The 19,985-nt window shown below is 43.2% G+C and overlaps 1 protein-coding gene across 1 annotated transcript in view; it reads right to left on the bottom strand.

Moving 5' to 3' along the window:
* The window catches only part of mao (monoamine oxidase), a 55,423-nt gene extending 42,117 nt beyond the window's left edge, over nt 1-13,306 (bottom strand). Inside the window, exon 1 of the mRNA XM_078262667.1 lies at nt 13,174-13,306. Coding sequence (XP_078118793.1) covers nt 13,174-13,228 — 55 coding nt within the window. The 5' untranslated portion in view covers nt 13,229-13,306. The remainder of the gene's footprint in view (nt 1-13,173) is intronic.
* Nucleotides 13,307-19,985: the final 6,679 nt, after the last annotated feature.

The following is a 19,985-nucleotide window of genomic DNA, read 5'->3' as shown; positions in this document are numbered from 1 at the left end:
TGTTACCTCGTTACCCTGTGTACTCTTTGTGTTCTGCCTGTCTTTTGTCAGATCATTGTATTGCGTTTCTGTGAGTGTGTTCATGCATTAAATCTACCTTTTGTGTCTGTGTTCCAATTCTTGAGATCCTGTTCTGTTTGTTCCATAGACTGTATATAGTATGGACCAACAGACCCCGTGTCTCTGGACGGAGACCAGTGAAGGCCATTAGAAGCACTTTTCAGTTTGCGTGGAGGACCTCACATTCTCCCGTTAAGTTAGTTTTTTATAAATCACAACCTTTGCGTGGGAAGTGGCGTATGCACATTTTCAGCCCCGTTTTGAGCGTACGCCACGTTTATAAATGAGACCCCTGGTACCTAAAGTAAACTTCTTTGACTTTTATGAACATCATGTCTTTTTTTAAATATTAGTTTTTCTAAAATTATACTTGGTTTTACTTTTTAAAATTATACTACAAAAATAATCCCAATATATCGCCTTACGCACAGTATCGAAATATATTGCAATATATTGAGTTGTATCGCCAGATTCTTGCCAATACACAGCCGTAGTCAAAACTGGTCTCACAGCACGTATCTCCACATCACATCTCAATATTCTTGTACAATTATGTACAATAATTACTTGGTGCAACATTTTATCAGCTACATGTGCAAACGTGTCATTTATCCACTGCTGCTACTTATATCCACACTGTACTTATTTATGTTCGTACTGTATTTATGTCGACACTGCACTACAATAGAATTTGTACAGTCCATTTGAAACAATCTTTTTGACCTAATCTTACTTGTAACATAATCTCTCTTTACTTCTACTTAACATTTTTATTTATTATTGTAGCTGTGTTACTTTATTTGCTTTAGACAGTTATTGACTCGCTCTTTTCTTACTCTTATTTTACCTTGAATTTGACTGTGAGCAACTGCAACTAAATAATTTCCATCAGGGGATCAATAATGTATTCTGATTCTTATATATTCATTTTATGCCAGGATCAGACTACACCAATTCAGCCCGATGTTGGACGGACAGACACGTCGCAGACAAACGGTCAGTGTCGTGCCCGGTAATGAGGGTCGGGACTGACAAACATGTGTCTTTACCTCTTGTAGTGGGACATCATCAAAGATCAGCTATCTAACGTCTGGGACGCTTCACGACCACGACGCAGAAAGTCTAGCATGTCCGAAATTTTTGTCTTTTTCCGCCTAGTGTGACATGTTCGACGACGTGTTCCTTGACATTGACCAATAGGAAGAGAAAGCGCTCTCTGCCTTTCTGGCACACATATGTAAACATGGCGAAAAAGGAGAGACGCTACTGCTGCCGTCTGGTGGAGGAAAGATACACAGAGTGCCCATATGGGCTTTGTTCACGGCAGGGATCTCCCCGCTTCCCAGCATCGCACGCTAGCGGGCTAGCCACTAGCAGTTACCTGTTTCTCTTCACTTTGACCACTGACAAGCAAAGAAAACAGGCTACGCCCTCCTACAACCACGATGGCTGCACCTGATTGGACGAACGCTACATGTGGGGATTCCGGATTTCAAAACAGACCATAATGGTGACTTGTTTGGAATACGATCTCTTATTATACAAAAATAGTTCACCGAAACGTGTTTCTGAAAAAAAAACAGAAATAGGCCGTGCAGTTGCTAAATCTGTATTTATTTCAGATCGACAACGGTCAGTTTAAAAGATTTTCGGGAGTTTTTGAGAGGCTGCTGCTCCACCAAAGCGTCGACCAATGAACTTGTGCGTGCTCTTCACGACAACACGCTATAATCGGTCTGGGGGGCTGGTCGGTGTCATACTTGTAGTGTTGCCACTCTTCTGTCCAAGACACAGCAAGAATTTTTGGCGATATGTCTGTCTAGCCTGACAAAAAAATCGTGTAGTCTGATCCTCGCATTAAACCTGCACCACCAACAAGTCGTGAACACAACACTGACATATCATCATCTTTTAAGTTGATATCTTGAACTTATCTCCAGCTCCGGGAGTTACAGAGCAGCATGACGATTCATTAGGAGTCTTTGTGTTTGTGTCCACCTGATGAATGTAATTCCGATATTCCCTCTCTTTTAGCTGTTTTTGGCGTACAGTAGGTTTTTACAGATTTGTCTCTGAACGCGACACTCTGAGAGCTAACCAGTAAACAGTAAAGTTGCAGCCGGACAGATAAACAATGAGTTGAAACTCAGTATAAAGCTCCGTAAAGAGAGGAAAGGAGCTGCAGAATATTAATTCTCTGTAGGTTCATTACCACACTTTGTGTTGTCATTTGAGAAACCTTGTTATTACAAAAACGTGTTCCATCTTTGTTGGGAGTCGCACATGTGCAGTAGCTAGGTAAGGACTACTAGCCAGTCAGAAGCAGAGTATGAGGGCATGTCCTGACAGTACCTAGGTAAGGACTACTAGCCAGTCAGAAGCAGAGTATGAGGGCGTGCCCTGACAGTACCTAGGTAAGGACTACTAGCCAGTCAGAAGCAGAGTATGAGGGCGTGCCCTGACAGTACCTAGGTAAGGACTACTAGCCAGTCAGAAGCAGAGTATGAGGGCATGTCCTGACAGTACCTAGGTAAGGACTACTAGCCAGTCAGAAGCAGAGTATGAGGGCGTGTCCTGACAGTACCTAGGTAAGGACTACTAGCCAGTCAGAAGCAGAGTATGAGGGCGTGCCCTGACAGTACCTAGGTAAGGACTACTAGCCAGTCAGAAGCAGAGTATGAGGGCGTGCCCTGACAGTAGCTAGGTAAGGACTACTAGCCAGTCAGAAGCAGAGTATGAGGGCGTGCCCTGACAGTACCTAGGTAAGGACTACTAGCCAGTCAGAAGCAGAGTATGAGGGCGTGCCCTGACAGTACCTAGGTAAGGACTACTAGCCAGTCAGAAGCAGAGTATGAGGGCATGTCCCTGACAGTACCTAGGTAAGGACTACTAGCCAGTCAGAAGCAGAGTATGAGGGCCCTGACAGTACCTAGGTAAGGACTACTAGCCAGTCAGGAGCAGAGTATGAGGGCGTGCCCTGACAGTACCTAGGTAAGGACTATTAGCCAGTCAGAAGCAGAGTATGAGGGCGTGCCCTGACAGTACCTAGGTAAGGACTACTAGCCAGTCAGAAGCAGAGTATGAGGGCATGCCCTGACAGTACCTAGGTAAGGACTACTAGCCAGTCAGAAGCAGAGTATGAGGGCGTGTCCTGACAGTACCTAGGTAAGGACTACTAGCCAGTCAGAAGCAGAGTATGAGGAGGTGCCCTGACAGTAGCTAGGTAAGGACTACTAGCCAGTCAGAAGCAGAGTATGAGGGCGTGCCATGCTAGCAGCTAGGCGAGCATTATAACGTGTGTTCCAAAGTGACCACGTTTGTCTCTGAAGTAAAGGCTGGACTACAATAGAGCTGTTTGGAGCAGTTTGTGAACAGTGTTTTCTGTTGGAGATGGTAAGTCCCTTTGGGGGGGACTTTGGGCTTTTTCACTTTGTAAACCTATAACGTGCATAAAAAAGATATATAACCCAATAAAGGGAAAAAGCCAGAAAAGCATAATATGACACTTTAAAAGTGAGGTAGCTAACTTTGTGGGCCATAGAAGTGTAAACTGGTTTTCTGACCCTCCTGGGAATATTTGTAGTGATGTAGCTAACTATGTGGGCTAAAAGAAGTGTGAAATAGTCATGAACGTTGACGTGAAGATTTTTCATAAGCTTTGGGTATTGCAATTCCATACATGTACAAACAGTAGCATCATTCAGCTTATGTGTGTTGTGTTAATAAATGTAAGCGATGTAATTATGATGATTAATAATGATGCAAGTAGCTCTTGGCCACTTTAGTTTTTTTAAAGTATAGTCCTCAGATGAAGAAAGGTTGGAGACCCGTGCATTAGGGTATATACACGTCCTGTTAGGCAAGTTATATAAGCCAACTCATATTGAATATATAAAAGAAACGTTATGCAGTCAAGCTGTTCGCTGAGTTGACTTTCACCCAGGAGACCAGGGTTCATGTCTCTTTATTGTCCCGCGTGTCACTGAAACGTACATTTTGTAACCCCACCATCTTTTCCTAAACCTAACTGTCCCGTTCTTGTGCACATACACAACTGTGCAGACAAGCCATTTGTCTTTTCTGAAGTTAAGACTAAATCTACATGTAGGAACCTCGTGGATTAACCTGCAACGCGTCAGCTGTTTGGAGATTCTTCAGCGCGTGTGCAGAAAACACCTGCGAGGAAAGAGTAGGGCGTGGAGGGACGACACCAAAAACCAGAACCACATTTGTTTTTAGTTGGATATCGGACGTGAAAAGAAGGAAATGGTTCTAACGTTACACTTTAGATGTGTGTGAGTTTCCCACAGCAGGAGTACTACATATAGTTCTATTTTATAGTGATCCATTATCTGTTCAACACATGTTCTATTAAAGAAAAGATAGAAAATAAATATTTGTGTTGTAATCGGTGCATCTCTAGTATGAATGTGTGTCCCAGCCCAGGTCAGGTTAGTGTGTGTGTGTGTGTGTGTGTGTGTGTGTGTGTGTGTGTGTGTGTGTGTGTGTGTGTGTGTGGAAATGAACTAACACTGTAAAGATCAACAAGCCACTGACACATATGTTCAAATTGGATTCATTCAATAAATGATTATTTGTTGTCTTAAACCCACCAGCCATTTTCATATTATACCAACATTTACAGCATCCTGAGCCTTTTTGGTTACTAGGAAATCTCAGCCCAGAGTAGTTTTATTCTCCCCGAAACAAGTTTCCTTTTTATTTTTAAAGAACTAAACAAAAATAGAAGAAATCTTTTTTGCAACTTTCACTGTCTCCCGCAACTACATTGCAAAAAAAAATACAAAAGACATCGCAACTTTTATCACAATTTTTTACAAAAGCTCCCATGAAATCAGGCATTTTGGGCCGCAAATAATCTCAAAAAAAGGCAGCGAAATCCTGGAGGGACTGGTTAACTATTAAATTAATCGGCAGCTATTTTAACAATCGATTAATCGGTTTGAGTCATTTTCTATGAAAAAAAAAGTCTGAATTCTCTGCTGTCCGCTTGTTAAATGTGAACATGTTCTAGTTTCTTCTCTCCTCTGGGACAGGAAACTGAATATCTTTGAGTTGTGGACAAAACAAGACATTTAAGGACGTCATCTTGGGCTTTTGGGGAAACACTGATTGACATTTTTCTCCATTTCTCAACAATCATTAGTTGCAGCCCTAGAATTGGGGTTGACGCAAGCATGAAGCAAAAAGTCACCTCTACCGCTTCCTTATGCACTCGGTGTGCTTCAACGCTTCCGTCCTCTTTCCAGTTTCATGGCTTCCTCAAGTTCCCTTTTTCACTCTCCTTGCAAACACTCATTTCTTTCTCCCTTCCCCAATTCTCAGACACTCTTCCTCCTTTCTTTGTTTCCCAGTTTGCCTCGTTTAATTTCCCACATTCGCAGCTGCCTAGACATAACAGGAAGATGTGGTTCCCTCCTTCTCTCTCCCATTATTAATGTTTTCTGCTCCCTCGCCTCTCCTTCTCCTTCTCTCTCTTCCTCGGCATCCTCTCTACTGCTGGGTTGATAACAGGCTGTCACAAGTGTTTAATGTTTGCTCAGAAAGTGCTGGCTGTTCCTGGGGGGGTGGGGGGGGGGGTCCACAGTTCTGCCGGTGGGCGGCTGGCAGGCATGAAAATGACAATTGCATTTGCAGGAGAAACACACATCTCAGGAGAGAGAGAGAGGGAGTTTTCTTTCTTACATTTGACACTAGCGATTTTACTGTATACTGATATACTGTTGTTGCTTTCCTGTTTTTATTTTTAAATGTATATATTTTAGTTTACTCAATGAATTTTATGTATGTATTTCTTTCACATTATTATCCTTGATGCTTTGGCAATATTGTTATTTCTGACATGCATGCCAATAGAGCAATTTGAACTGAATTGAATTGAGAGTGATAGAGAAAGCTAGAGACAGAGAGAGAGAGAGAGAGAGAGAGAGAGTGAGACAAAGAAAGTGATAGTGAGAGAGACAGAGAGCGACAGAGAGAAAGTGATAGAGATAGAGAGACAGAGAGAGTGATAGAGAGAGCGACAGAAAGACAGAGAGAGAGAGTGATAGAGAGACAGAGAGACAGAGAGAGAGAGTGAGACAAAGAAAGTGATAGAGAGAGAGACAGAGAGCGAGTGATAGAGAGACAGAGAGAGTGATAGAGAGACAGAGAGAGAGACAGAGAGAGTGATAGAGAGACAGAGAGAGTGATGAGAGACAGAGAGAGAGTGATAGAGATAGAGACAGAGAGAGAGAGACAGAGAGAGAGACAGAGAGAGAGACAGAGAGAGAGAGAGACAGAGAGAGTGATAGAGAGACAGAGAGACAGAGAGCGAGTGATAGAGAGACAGAGAGAGTGATAGAGAGACAGAGACAGAGACAGTGAAGGCAGGGAAGAGCTGTCCCTCTCCTCAGTAGGGCTGCTACGATAATTTTTTTGATTAGTTGATTAGTTTTAGACAAAGCCCAAGATGACGTGCTCAAATGTCTCGTTTTGTCCAAACTCAAAGATATTCAGTTTACTGTCACAGAGGAGAGAAGAAACTAGAAAATACTCACATTAAACAAGCGAGAAACTTAGAATCTTTACTCTGACTCAAACGGATTAATCGATTATGAAAATAATTAGCGATTAATTCAACAGTTGACAACTAATCGATTGACCTTCACAGCTCGACTACCCCGTGGTTCATCCGTCCTTTGATTGGACAGTGATCCTGACATGTGGACCTTATTGCAAGGCAGTAAAGGGCAGCGGTATAAACAAACGGTGTAATTACACAACCCTAATGTGACAGGAGAGGAGAGAGAGCAGGGCCTAAAAAGGTTGCCAGTTTTATTAAATTAACTTGTTTCTCTAGCAATTGTTTGGCACGCTTGACTGGTATTTGAACTGACACTGACCTAAATTCCTCACTGTCTGACAGACGGACGGACGTGCAGGCAGGCAGAGAGAGGACAGCGGTCCGGCAGGGCAGAACACAAAGGACAGAGGTCCAACAACACCACGAGCTCACAGGCTTTAAATCCTGCAGCTGCACTTCAAAGTCACTCAAAGACTTGACCGCTCATCTGCACGGGCTGCACAATATGGGGAAACAACCCGTTGTCACTCCCAACTCATAAAATACGGACGCTTGGTCAGTGTCTCTCAGCGTCAGATACCGACGCAAAAATCACCCTTTACGGGACGCACCGCAGAGCACCAGCTCAACCTTGGCACTGTAAGATGACGTAATATTTAGAGAGACAATGGTAGAGAGTAGTATTTAGAGAGGCAATGGGAGAGACAATATGTAGAGAGACAACGGTAGAGAGTAGTATGTAGAGAGTAGTATCTAGAAAGACAGCGGTAGAGAGTAGTATGTAGAGAGACAACAGTAGAGAGTAGTATGTAGAAAGTAGTATGTAGAGAGACAACAGTAGAGAGTAGTATGTAGAGAGACAACAGTAGAGAGTAGTATGTAGAGAGACAACAGTAGAGAGTAGTATTAAGAGAGACAGCAGTAGAGAGTAGTATGTAGAGAGACAGCGGTAGAGAGAGAACGGTAGAGAGACAACAGTAGAGAGAGAACGGTAGAGAGACAACAGTAGAGTAGTATGTAGAGAGACAACGGTAGAGAGTAGTATGTAGAGAGACAACAGTAGAGAGTAGTATGTAGAGAGACAACAGTAGAGAGAAAACAGTAGAGAGAGAACGGTAGAGAGACAGCAGTAGAGAGTAGTATTTAGAGAGACAACAGTAGAGAGTAGTATGTAGAGAGACAACGGTAAAGAGTAGTATGTAGAGAGACAACAGTAGAGAGTAGTATGTAGAGAGACAGCAGTAGAGAGTAGTATGTAGAGAGACAACAGTAGAGAGTAGTATTAAGAGAGACAGCAGTAGAGAGTAGTATGTAGAGAGACAGCGGTAGAGAGAGAATGGTAGAGAGACAACAGTAGAGAGTAGTATGTAGAGAGACAACGGTAGAGAGTAGTATGTAGAGAGACAGCGGTAGAGAGTAGTATGTAGAGAGACAGCAGTAGAGAGTAGTATGTAGAGAGACAACAGTAGAGAGTAGTATGTAGAGAGACAGCGGTAGAGAGTAGTATGTAGAGAGACAACAGTAGAGAGTAGTATGTAGAGAGACAACAGTAGAGAGTAGTATGTAGAGAGACAACGGTAGAGAGTAGTATGTAGAGAGACAGCGGTAGAGAGAGAACGGTAGAGAGACAACAGTAGAGAGTAGTATGTAGAGAGACAACAGTAGAGAGTAGTATGTAGAGAGACAACGGTAGAGAGTAGTATGTAGAGAGACAACAGTAGAGAGTAGTATGTAGAGAGACAGCAGTAGAGAGTAGTATGTAGAGAGACAACGGTAGAGAGTAGTATTTAGAGAGACAACAGTAGAGAGTAGTATGTAGAGAGACAACGGTAGAGAGTAGTATGTAGAGAGACAACGGTAGAGAGAGAACGGTAGAGAGACAACAGTAGAGAGTAGTATGTAGAGAGACAACGGTAGAGAGTAGTATGTAGAGAGACAACAGTAGAGAGTAGTATGTAGAGAGACTGCAGTAGAGAGTAGTATTTAGAGAGACAACAGTAGAGAGTAGCATGTAGAGAGACAACAGTAGAGAGTAGTATGTAGAGAGACAACAGTAGAGAGTAGTATGTAGAGAGACAACGGTAGAGAGTAGTATGTAGAGAGACAACGGTAGAGAGAGAACGGTAGAGAGACAACGGTAGAGAGTAGTATGTGTCCCCTTCTTGTCCCGCGTGTCACTGAAGCGTACATTTTCTAACTGTCCCGTTCTTGTGCCCCATGTCAGTTTATGTTAAGTTAACCGGGCAATTGTGCAGCTTGTATTTACCTTCACAAAAGTGCTTGTTTTGTGTCTGACAACATTATGAAAGGATTTCTCAGGAGGTCGACCTTTCTGTTAAAGAGTAAGATCCTTTTTTTAAACATAAAAACATCCGCAAAATTGCGTTCGCTAAACCCACCAGACTCCATGTAAATAAACAGTCATTTTAGCATCGTAAAATACACTTCATTCAAGGTCGACAGAAACAAAATCGAACTATGAAAAGCCGTTTTGGGTCGTCTTTCCACTTTTCCAACCATCACAACTCTAGTTTTGGTTGAAATAAACACATAGTTAACTGATTTACATGTGAAAATTCGTTGGCTCTACACACGCTAAAAGTATTGCTTTTTTAAATGGAGTCTGGTGGGTTTAGTGCTAGTGACTTCAGAGCTGTTTCTGGTTAAACAGAAAGATCTCAAAGTGTAGCTAGCTAGCTAGCCGCCATCTTTAGCTACCCATAGGATTGAATGGACACTAGCAGCTAATCAAACCCCTCATATTCACAAAAATGCATTAAATTGAAATTGGACACAAGCATTTGTAACTTTGTAAGACCTTAGGGGTAGCTGTAATATAAGTGGCGTGACGAAATTCAAACTGTAAATATACTATAGTTATGCCGGCAGCCGGCCAGCTCCGCGGAGCCCCGAGCCCAGGTTGTCCAATAACCCAGTAACAGTGACTTTCACCTGGGTATGGAGCGCAGCAGGGGCTGCCGCTGTCTCGTCAGACTATGTGGACCTCCTGAAGTCCGACACCAAATTTGCAGTTCGTAAAACGGCCCATATTTGAGCTTTATATAGTAAATTTCTCACATAAAAAAGTCTCAGAAGTGAATTTAGTAACGAAACATTGCAGTGTCTGAAATATGAGACCTGCTGTCTCATCTTCAATGTATGTGGATCCTCAACCAATCAGCGCGCAGCTCATCTAAATATTCATGAACATACCATATTTGGAAGAAAAGCTCTCGTTCCAAATAGGGCCAAAACACAGGGATGCATAAGGGCCCATAAAATAGCAACCGGGCAATTTTCAGCCCAATTAATGTTACATACCCTATTAGGAGACCTTAAGGAACAGTGTGAATACCCTATATAATCATTATATCACCCCTTTAAAGGTATATCTCTGTAGGAATCCTTTCCATAATGTTGTCAGACACTTAGAATAATAATCTGAGCCTCTCAGCGGCAAAACGAGCACTTTTGTGAAGGTAAACACAAGCTGGACAATCACCCTATTAACTTATATTGTAGCTTGTTTCTCCGCTGCCGACTGCAGCGATCTCGCTTAATACTGGACCAATGTCAAAGATTGTTGTTCCCATCAGTCACTCAGACACAAACACATAGGAAAATAGGGTCCAGGTTGAAAAAAACGGTAGATACCCTTTAATGTTCACATTAAGACTTGAAACCCCGAAAAGTCAAAGTAGTTTTTACTTATACATGCATGGTGAAAAGACAGATATTAAAAGATCAATATCAGATCACTCAAACAAAGATCGATTTGTAATTAGGGATGTGAAATTGACTTTGAATGGCGCCTATCTTCAGAAAACTGATCACGATCAAGGAGTGTGACACCTTATTGATACTTCAATCAACATCTCCACCGCTTTAACCAGATTATTATCCTTCTATGGTACTATGTGTTCACATTACAGCATTTTACTTAGTTTAAAATACTTCTATTTTAGGTATATAATATATGGTCTATTGTAGAGATGGTCCGATACCATTTTTTGCTTCCCGATACCGATTCCGATACCTGAACTTGCGTATCGGCCGATACCGAGTACCGATCCGATACCAGAGTGTCATATATTTTATTATGTTTTAAGAACTGTATACTACTATCTCTGTATGGATGATATGATGTATAACAGCTGTATACTACTATCTCTGTATAGATGATATGATGTATAACAGCTGTATACTACTATCCCTGTATGGATGATATGATGTATAACAGCTGTATACTACTATCCCTGTATGGATGTGATATTATTTCTATCTCTGTTGTCGGTCTGGCTCAGGTTAAACTCTTAATGTGAAACATGAACGCCCCAGAACTTTCTTTTATTCTGCAGTTTGACAGTCAGTTATAACGGAAAAATAACATAAATAAACTACTTTAACGTACATTTTCTTTAGGGCTTTATTACGTGGTATCGGATCGGTGCATTAACTCCAGTACTTCCCGATACCGATACCAGCGTTTTAGGCCGTAGTCTAGTCTATTGGTAAAATAGCATTGATCACTTTGAGGGGGGAGGATACATTTTGTCCCCACCGGGGATAAAAAAATAATTCAGCCGAGGCAGGGACATATACACCAGAAAAGGAGAAATCCCACGCAACCCAACCCCTAAATAAAGGTATTTCCACCGTAAATTGGTGCATTAAAGCGTGTCCAAATGCAACAAAAACGAAGTTGCTTACGCTCAAAACTTCCCTGGGGGAGGACACCCAGAACCCCCACTATGATATGGCCCCCCCCCCCTCCCCCTCTCTCTCTCTCTCTATATATATATATATATATTAGTGCTGTCAAACGATTAAAATATTTAATAGTGATTAATCACATTAATGTCATAGTTAACTCGCAATTAATCACACATTTTTATCTATTCTAAATGTTCCTTGATTTCTTTTTGTCCCATTATTTTTTCTCATTTTAATGGTCTTATCAACATGATACGATACTTTTAAAAGCGGTGCCTGAACCGAAAGATTTATAAAAAGCGAGCACCTTGTTGAGTTGTATTGTATTGTCTGTTCTGTATGTTCAAAAATATAAATCAATAAAAAGTTGATCTAAAAAAAAAAAAGGAGCACAAAACGGTGAAAACAACCACTAGATGGGAAAAGGGTATTTTACAATAACTTTGAATGCACCACAAGGCTGGCGGGGCGAGGCTGAGTCTGTGTTTTTCAGACAACGGCAGCTACAGTCTGGTGTTACAATCCTCTCCAGTGAAATACAGTCACGCTTTACACCGTTTAGCTGTCAGCATTTTAACCGTGTTTACTCCAGCTGCTAGCTAACGGTAGGCTAACGTTACCTACTGCTAAGTGTAGTGTTGACTAGCGTCCCGTGCAGCGATGTTTCAAGGAACTCTAACGTCCGTTTTCGGGGCATCAGAGAGAATTTAGGCATTTAAGTAGCACCTAAATAAGGCACCGAAATCCGCGTTGCTATTCGGTCCGGTAGATAACGGTTGTTAAGGCACCGGTGCCGTATTAGCTCCAGGTCTTGGACCCCCCACCCCCCAAATAAAAACTTTTCGGATCTACACGATTCACATAGATAATATTTTCCCATTCAAAACGGCGATTTTCGCCGAAAAGCGACTAGTTTGCAGGTATGTGCTACTCTTTGGCCGGCTCGCAAGCCCAAACAAGTGCGTGCGACATGCCTGTGGTTTTGTTCCCGGTCTAGCTAGATCCGGTGTGGTGTTGTAGTTTTTCTAACGTTACTAGTTGTTGCAACAGCATGTGAAAAACTACAAAGTTTGCTAGGCCAAAAAGAACGTTAATCTCGCGATAAAAAAGTTGACGGCGTTAAAATGGGTTTGCGTTAACGCCGTTAACAGCACTAATATATATATATATATATATATATATATATATATATATATATATATATATATATATAGATATACAGTACAGTATACCCACTTCAATACATTAGACTACGCCACTGATTTGCACCATAAATTGATGCATACAAATTCACCAGAATGCAAGAAATGAAAGTGTTCTACACTCAAAATGTTATGTGTCCCCCCACCACCAATGTTGAAACCAAACCTACGCCCTTGTCTGGTTGATAAGCTGTTACTTAACAGGCGCTGCTGCCGCTGCTGCTGCCGCCGTGATACAGCGGTGCACGGGGGACAGGAAGCCTCGCGGAGAAAATGGATGTCACACCCACACCGTGAAGAATAAAACCCTCCACATTCTGTCAAATTAAAAGCCCCCACTTTGCCAGTTAGAAGTCTGAATAATTAGCCTATCAGAGGAGAGAGAGAGAGAGAGAGAGAGAGAGAGAGAGAGAGAGAGAGAGAGAGAGAGAGAGAGAATAAGCTGCAGAGCTTTTCCACTTCTTCCTGACGGAGCAGCTTCGTGTGCAACAGTTGTCTGTCTCACTCACCTCATACAAAACAAAGGCAGCTACGAATTCATAATTGTATCTGGTTTGCGCCCGAGTGTCCGCGCACGCTGCAGAGCATTAAAGCGGAGCGGGCTACACCTACCTGATATCCCTCCGCCGACCACTATCACATCGTAGGTGTTGCTTAATTCAGTCATGGTGCTGTCCGCTCTGCTCTGCCGCTGAACGCAGGGCGCCAGGACCGGAGCATCTGTATTAAAAGCGCCGGCCAGTCCCACTCCCTCCAGACTCCGCCCACAGATAGCAGAGCAGCGCACTGCCTTTGTGGACAGGGAGGATTATTTAATGTAGGAGGTGGCATATGCCTGCAGAGAAATCAGAATCAGAATCAGAATCAGCTTTGTTGGCCAGGTTTGCTCTCTATGTACAACACTCACTTAACATATAAAGAATAAAAACAGAAAGGACAGTAATAAATATAAAAAAAAAATACTGTTAACTATACAGTGCAACAATACAATATAATTTACAAATTTACAAAAAATATACAATAACAATTGAAGAGAGGGAAGGAATAGTGCAATATCGGTATAGTCTGAGATATAAGATTTAAATATAAATATAGTGCAAGGCAGTTCAGTGCAATGGTCATATATTAATAACAATATTGTAATTGTAAGATTGAAATGTACATGAGGTAGATGAGCAGAACAGTGTTGATTGACTTTGTTCAGTGTGAGGGTGGGGGGCTATTTCTGACCGTTTAACAGAGTGACTGCTTGGGGAAAGAAGCTGTCTTTGTGTCGGCTGGTTTTGGCGAGCAGTGCCCTGTAACGCCTACCAGAGGGAAGGAGGTTGAACAGTTTGTGACCAGGATGTGAGGGGTCTGCAGAGATTTATGCTGCCATCTTCTGGACCCTGGACCGGGACAGGTCCTGGATGGACGGAAGGTCAGCTCCAATGATCCTCTCTGCAGCCCTAATTGTCCGTTGCAGTCTGGCCCTGTCTCGTTTGGTGGCTGAGCCAAACCAGACAGTGATGGAGGTGCAGATGACAGACTGAATGATGGCTGAGTAGAAAGTGGTCAGCAGCTCCTTAGGCAGATTAAACTTCCATAGCTGTCGCAGGAAGTATAACCTCTGCTGGGCCTTTTTCTGAACAGAGTCAATGTTGGGGAGACCATTTTAGGTCCTGTGAAATGGTTGATCCCAGGAACCTAAAGGAATCCACAGTGGACACTGTGTCGTTCTGGATGGGGGGTGGGACTTCTCCTAAAGTCCACTAACATCTCCTCAGTCTTCTTGGGGTTTAACTCCAGGTGGTTCTGACTGCACCATTGGACCAGCTGTTCCACCTCCTGTCTGTAAGCAGACTCATCACCATCCTGGATCAAACCAATGACGGTGTAGCAGTACACTGCTAATGCGCCCTGACCACTTACTGCCGTAGTGTCCACTTCCGATGGTTAGTATTGACCCAAAAGCAACACGCGATTTTCCAGCCCGCCAAAAATACGGGCTTTCCTGTATGCAAATGAGTAGCGGTCGCTCGGCTCGCCGCTTCTCAAAATCTGACGAAAATCTTTTAAACTGACCTTTGTCGATCAAAAAAACAGACAGATTCAGCAACTGCACGTTCTTTTTCCTTTTTAAAATGTTTTCAGAAACACGTTTCGGTGAACTATTTTCGTAAAATACGAGATCGTATTCTGAACGAGCCGCCATTATGGTCGGGTTTGCAATTCGGGAGCAGCAAGACCCACGTGGAGAGTTCGTCCAATCAGCTGCCGGTCGACGTCCCTGGTCCCTCCCCTTTCCACTTTGTAGTCAAGATGGCGCCCGTTTAGTGCGAGTAGAGTCCATCGTTCCACACTCAACTTTCAGTGCTCTGACTTTCTGCGTTATCTACACTATATACTTCAAACTAAGTGTTTGAAGTGTGACAGTAGACGCTTTGAGACTTAGGCTACCTGCTGTAAATCTTTAATTCCTGATTCACACTTGAAATACTTGACAAATAAACAAGTATTCTCTTTATCAAATGAATCCATTCAATAAAAACAGTAGATCTCAGTTGTTATTTGCCAAGTGAAGCCCTTCTGCCTCTCAATGACCTCGAGGCCCGGCTGGATAACGAAGATGAATGTGATGAAGTACAGGCTGTTAAACAACCAAAGGGAAACAAACTGTTCCTCGAGTTACAGCCACAGTCTCACGTGGGTCACGTCCACTTCAATCCAAATATCAGGCGTATTATGGAGTTCAGGAACCAAATTTGATACACACACACATACATTTGATTTGATTTTTGTATTCATCTCGAACAATCAACAGACTGTAAAAGAAGAAAAGAAACACAGTCAGATCAAAACACAAACATATTGTAGATAAAGCAATCCAATTTCTTTGAAGAACAAAAAAAGGAAGAGTTGAAGGAGTGTGTGTGTGTGTGTGTGTGTGTGTGTGTGTGTGTGTGATGATAGACACACTGAAATCAAAAGTATTACACAATTATCAGAACCTTACACTCACAAAACATTGGCCCAGATGTGCACCATTATAAGCACAATGTCAGCCTCACACTTTTTGCAAAACACTACACACAGTGACTTGCAAAAACACTAAACACCCTTGTATACATTAGACACAGAAGTAGTATATCATGATGTCACTTCCAAAGCACTGACTGTCAAATGACCACACCTGTGAGCCTGTTTTGAAAAACCGGTCCCGGTTTTCAAAATAGTGCTTGAGCAATCGGAAACTGTAACATAGAGCGTATTCTCATTCCTAATTACATGTGAGTTTATTAACTCGTCATGCGTTCTGTGTGTATGCGTGTGCAGAAGCGTATAGTCCTGCTCCTACTTTACAATATCATATTATAAAAACAAAAACAAATATGCAGCTTTCAAAAATGTAGGTCATAGAACAACATAGGCTACAACAATACACTTTTGATTACAAGTCATATATTCAGGTCTCCTCCTTTCTTGTATTGGTCAAATATTGTTTCCTTTAATCTATTTTCTAACTGTATACTATTAGGTCTCTGTTGATTCCATTGTTTAGTCCAGTCCACAAGGTATAAGACATAATATACGTGCTCAACATGGAGGTTTGAAGCTGACTTTATTTGATCTCATTTTGCTCTCTAGGCAACACAGTAATTCACTTTGGAAGTCCTGAGTGTGCAGACGATAACTCAAAGACTTTTATATACTAAATACACACACAGTGTTTTCCCTAGCTTTGTGGGAGACTCAGGTGGGCGTTGTTACGCTCACGATAAAAATGCAATTTCCCCAAACATTTTATGTCTCTTTGTGGGTTTTTACGTCTCTTTGTAGCCGTGTGCTGTCTCTTTTTGGTCATTTGTGTTTCCTTTGTGGTAGTTTTGGGTCTCTGTGGTCATGTGGCTTCTCTTTGTAGTCGGTTTGTGGTAGTTGTGGGTCTCTTTTTCACATCACTGTGGCCCGTTATTATCTCCATATCTGCGTCTAAAACGTTGGAAAAGCTAGAGCAGATAATACATGAATAACATTTAAAAAGCTTAAAGACAAAACTTAAAGCTAAAGAAGTCCGACAATCATTACATTACATTCATTCGGCTCGGGTGCTGCACCTAAACTTATATTGGCAGGTGAAAACCCTGTATACTGGTGAGTAACATGGCATGTGCTGGCTGTTCTTTAGTTTCTGTTGCCCTCTGGTGGTCGGTAGGTCAGTTACAGCCGAGCCTGCAGGGCTGATCTTTGCACACATTGTATGGCAGGGGTTCCCAAAGTGGGGTCCGGTCTGGGGAAAGGGGTCCTTGAGGTTCCAGGGGGTCCCCAGCAAAAAGGGGAATTATTTATGTTCACTATAATTCCATCCATGAGCAATATAATGACAGGGATCATTGAGGAGCTATAGGCGAGGATACACGAGAGCAGCCTTCCAGGAAGCCGTGCAGCTGAAGGAGTTGCTAAGTCCGCCCAAAAAAGGGGACAAATTCATGTGACGCTTCAGAGGAAAGGAGGTCTCATCCCTCTACAAACACATTAGGTGCTTTTCATGTCGCTCCTCGACTCCTCCACTCCTCCACTTGCCTCCCTTCCTCGCGCCTTAGTCCCTCCGCCCGGGAGAGACACGAGGAAATCATCGGAGGAGAGAGGAACCGAGGAAATGTGTTTTTAGGGGGATGAGACGTCCTTTCCTCTGAAGCGTCATATGAATTTGTCAGCTGTTTGGGCGGAGTTAGCAACTCCTTCAGCAGATCTCGTGTATCCTCGCCAATAGCTCCTCGATGATCCCTCCTCGATGCTCGCTCCTCTGGGCAGAAATAAGAGCTTTGAGACGGCCTTCACCGAGGAGGGACAGAACAACTTCTGGTTCAGTCGAGGACAGAGGAGTTGAGGAGCTATCAAATAAAGGGTGATGAGATGCAGCTATTTGCTTGTTGCCTCTCTCCTCCAGTGATTTCCTCGGGTCTCTCCCGCACCTCCTCGGTGGGAGGGACTGAGGCGCGAGGAAGGGAGGCAAGTGGAGGAGTCGAGGACGCAATTTCAGCGACATGAGAAGCAGCACAGATGACCACGGAAATGCAAATCGACCACAAACGAGATGCTAAAAATAGACCCAAAACAATCAAAAACGTACACATGACTACAAATGACCCAAAATGACAGAAAAGGAATACAGAGAGCAAAACGACCTATATAGAAACATAAAAAAGATTACTATATTATATAAGTGCCTCAGAACACACCGAAGCGACGCCGACTTAAGCGTGCGTTCTGGCTTAATGGCGGCTTTGTTCAGAATACGATCTCATGTTGTACTAAAATATTTCACCGAAACGTGTTTCTGAAAACATTTGAAGAGAGAAATAGGCCGTGCAGTTTCTGAATCTGTCTTCATTTCAGATCAACAAAGGTCAGTTTAACAGATTTTGGTCAGATTTTGAGAGGCTCATCCCGCTCGTCATTTCCGGGTTAGCGCTCCACCAATCAGATTGGTCATTGAGTCCGACTGCAACATGTTAGGTCGGCCAAAATGAAGGCCGACGGCTAATCAGACGGACGACGACACGGAACACACCAAACAGACTCTAGTCACTGACCTCGCCAGACTGTCCAACAGCCGATTATCGGGGTGGTGTGTCAGGGCCATTAGAGCTTGCACACTGCCTGCGTGACACGCACGTCTCAGGTGCGCGTGAAGGACCGACGCCTATTTTTCACGCGACACACAAGCGTGTTGGAAGCGTTTCTAGGCAAAAAAAAAATAGGAAAAGATGTTTATACGTCATGTTGACACGAATACATGTACAAGTCTCGAGGGTTTGACATAAATGCAGATATAAATGTCATTTAAATAAATGAAATCTGTTAAACTGACCTTTGTTGATCTGAAATGAAGACAGATTCACCAACTGCACGGCCTGTTTCTCTCTTAAAATGTTTTCAGAAACACGTTTCGGTGAACTATTTCTGTAAAAATCGTATTCTCAACGAGCCGCCATGATGGTCATTTTGAAATTCAGGAGTAGCCAGACCCACGTGACACGTCCGTCCAATCAGCTGCCGGTCAAGGGCGTGGAGCATCAACCATGAATGTATTACGTCGCGACACCCCACTTCAGTCGTGTTGTCAAAGTGAATCAGCACTTATAGAAAACGGCACGCAGCCGCCACGCAACTGACACGCAACAGAAACACCACGCTCACGCCACGCTCACGCCACGCAGCCAGTGTGCAGGACCGTGATGTTTCTGTGTCGACCTGTTTCTGGTCCGTTTTAACAATGAAGTCTCGGCCCCCTGCGGATCATTAAAGTGTGGTGTTCATCAGGCGACGGGCTGCAGCTGTGGAGGCGGCCAGCAGAGGTTAATAATAATAAACATAATCAGGCTATGTGAGCTACAGGTGTGGGTAGTGGGGCTTGTCAGCAGAGGGCAGCAACAGCCAAGAGTCTACTGTATGGCAGGGGTTCCCAACGCCCCCCTATCAATTATCCAGGTCCCTTACCTCATCCCTCTACAAACACATAAGGTGCTTTTCATGTTGTCCTCGGTCAAATTTGGATGGTTCCATGCAACGCTCTTCACAAGTAAAATAAATGATCAGTTCACAGCTTTCATTCAGTTTTAGTGTTTAATTAAATATGGCATTTGGAGAGAGAAAATCTGTATAACAGAACGTTGAAAAAAGTGACAAAAATGTTAGAAAAAGGCAGACGGAAAGACAACACAAGGGTTAAATCAGATAAGATGTGGGCTAATTTCCCTGAATATATGACTGAATAGGCTCTATTATTGTTATGATGATTATTATTGTTGTTACTATTGTTATCAAAAAAATCATCAAAAGAACATCACAGAGAGAGAGAGAGAGAGCGAGAGAGAGAGAAGGAGAGACAGAGAGAGGGAGAGAGAGAGAAGGAGAGACAGAGAGGGAGAGAGAGCGAGAGAGAGAGAGAGACAGAGAGACGGAGAGAGAGACAGAGAGAGGGAGAGAGAGACAGAGGGAGAGAGAGGGAGAGACAGAGAGACAGAGAGAGAGAGAGAGGGAGAGAGAGAGGGAGAGAGGGAGAGAGAGACAGAGGGAGAGAGAGAGAGGAGAGAGAGAGGGAGAGACAGAGAGCGAGACAGAGGGAGAGAGAGAGGGAGAGACAGAGAGACAGAGAGATAGAGAGGGAGAGAGAGAGAGAGAGAGAGAGAGAGAGAGAGAGAGAGAGAGAGAGAGAGAGAGAGAGAGAGAGAGAGAGAGCGAGACAGAGAGAGAGAGAGAGAGACAGAGAGAGAGAGGGGGGGGGAAGACATGCAGCAAATGGCCGCAGGTCAGACTCAAACCCTGAGCCGCTGCTTTGGGGACTGAGCCTCTGCATATGTGCGCCCGCTCTACCAGGTGAGCTCCCCAGGCGCCCTGCAAGCAGATTAAAGTGTAAACTCGTGTGTTGTGAATTGTCGGTG

Source organism: Sander vitreus, chromosome 11 (assembly GCF_031162955.1).
Source record: "Sander vitreus isolate 19-12246 chromosome 11, sanVit1, whole genome shotgun sequence".
Taxonomy (NCBI): domain Eukaryota; kingdom Metazoa; phylum Chordata; class Actinopteri; order Perciformes; family Percidae; genus Sander; species Sander vitreus.
Note: the sequence above shows the minus strand (reverse complement) of the source record. Positions and strands in the feature narration are given on the sequence as shown.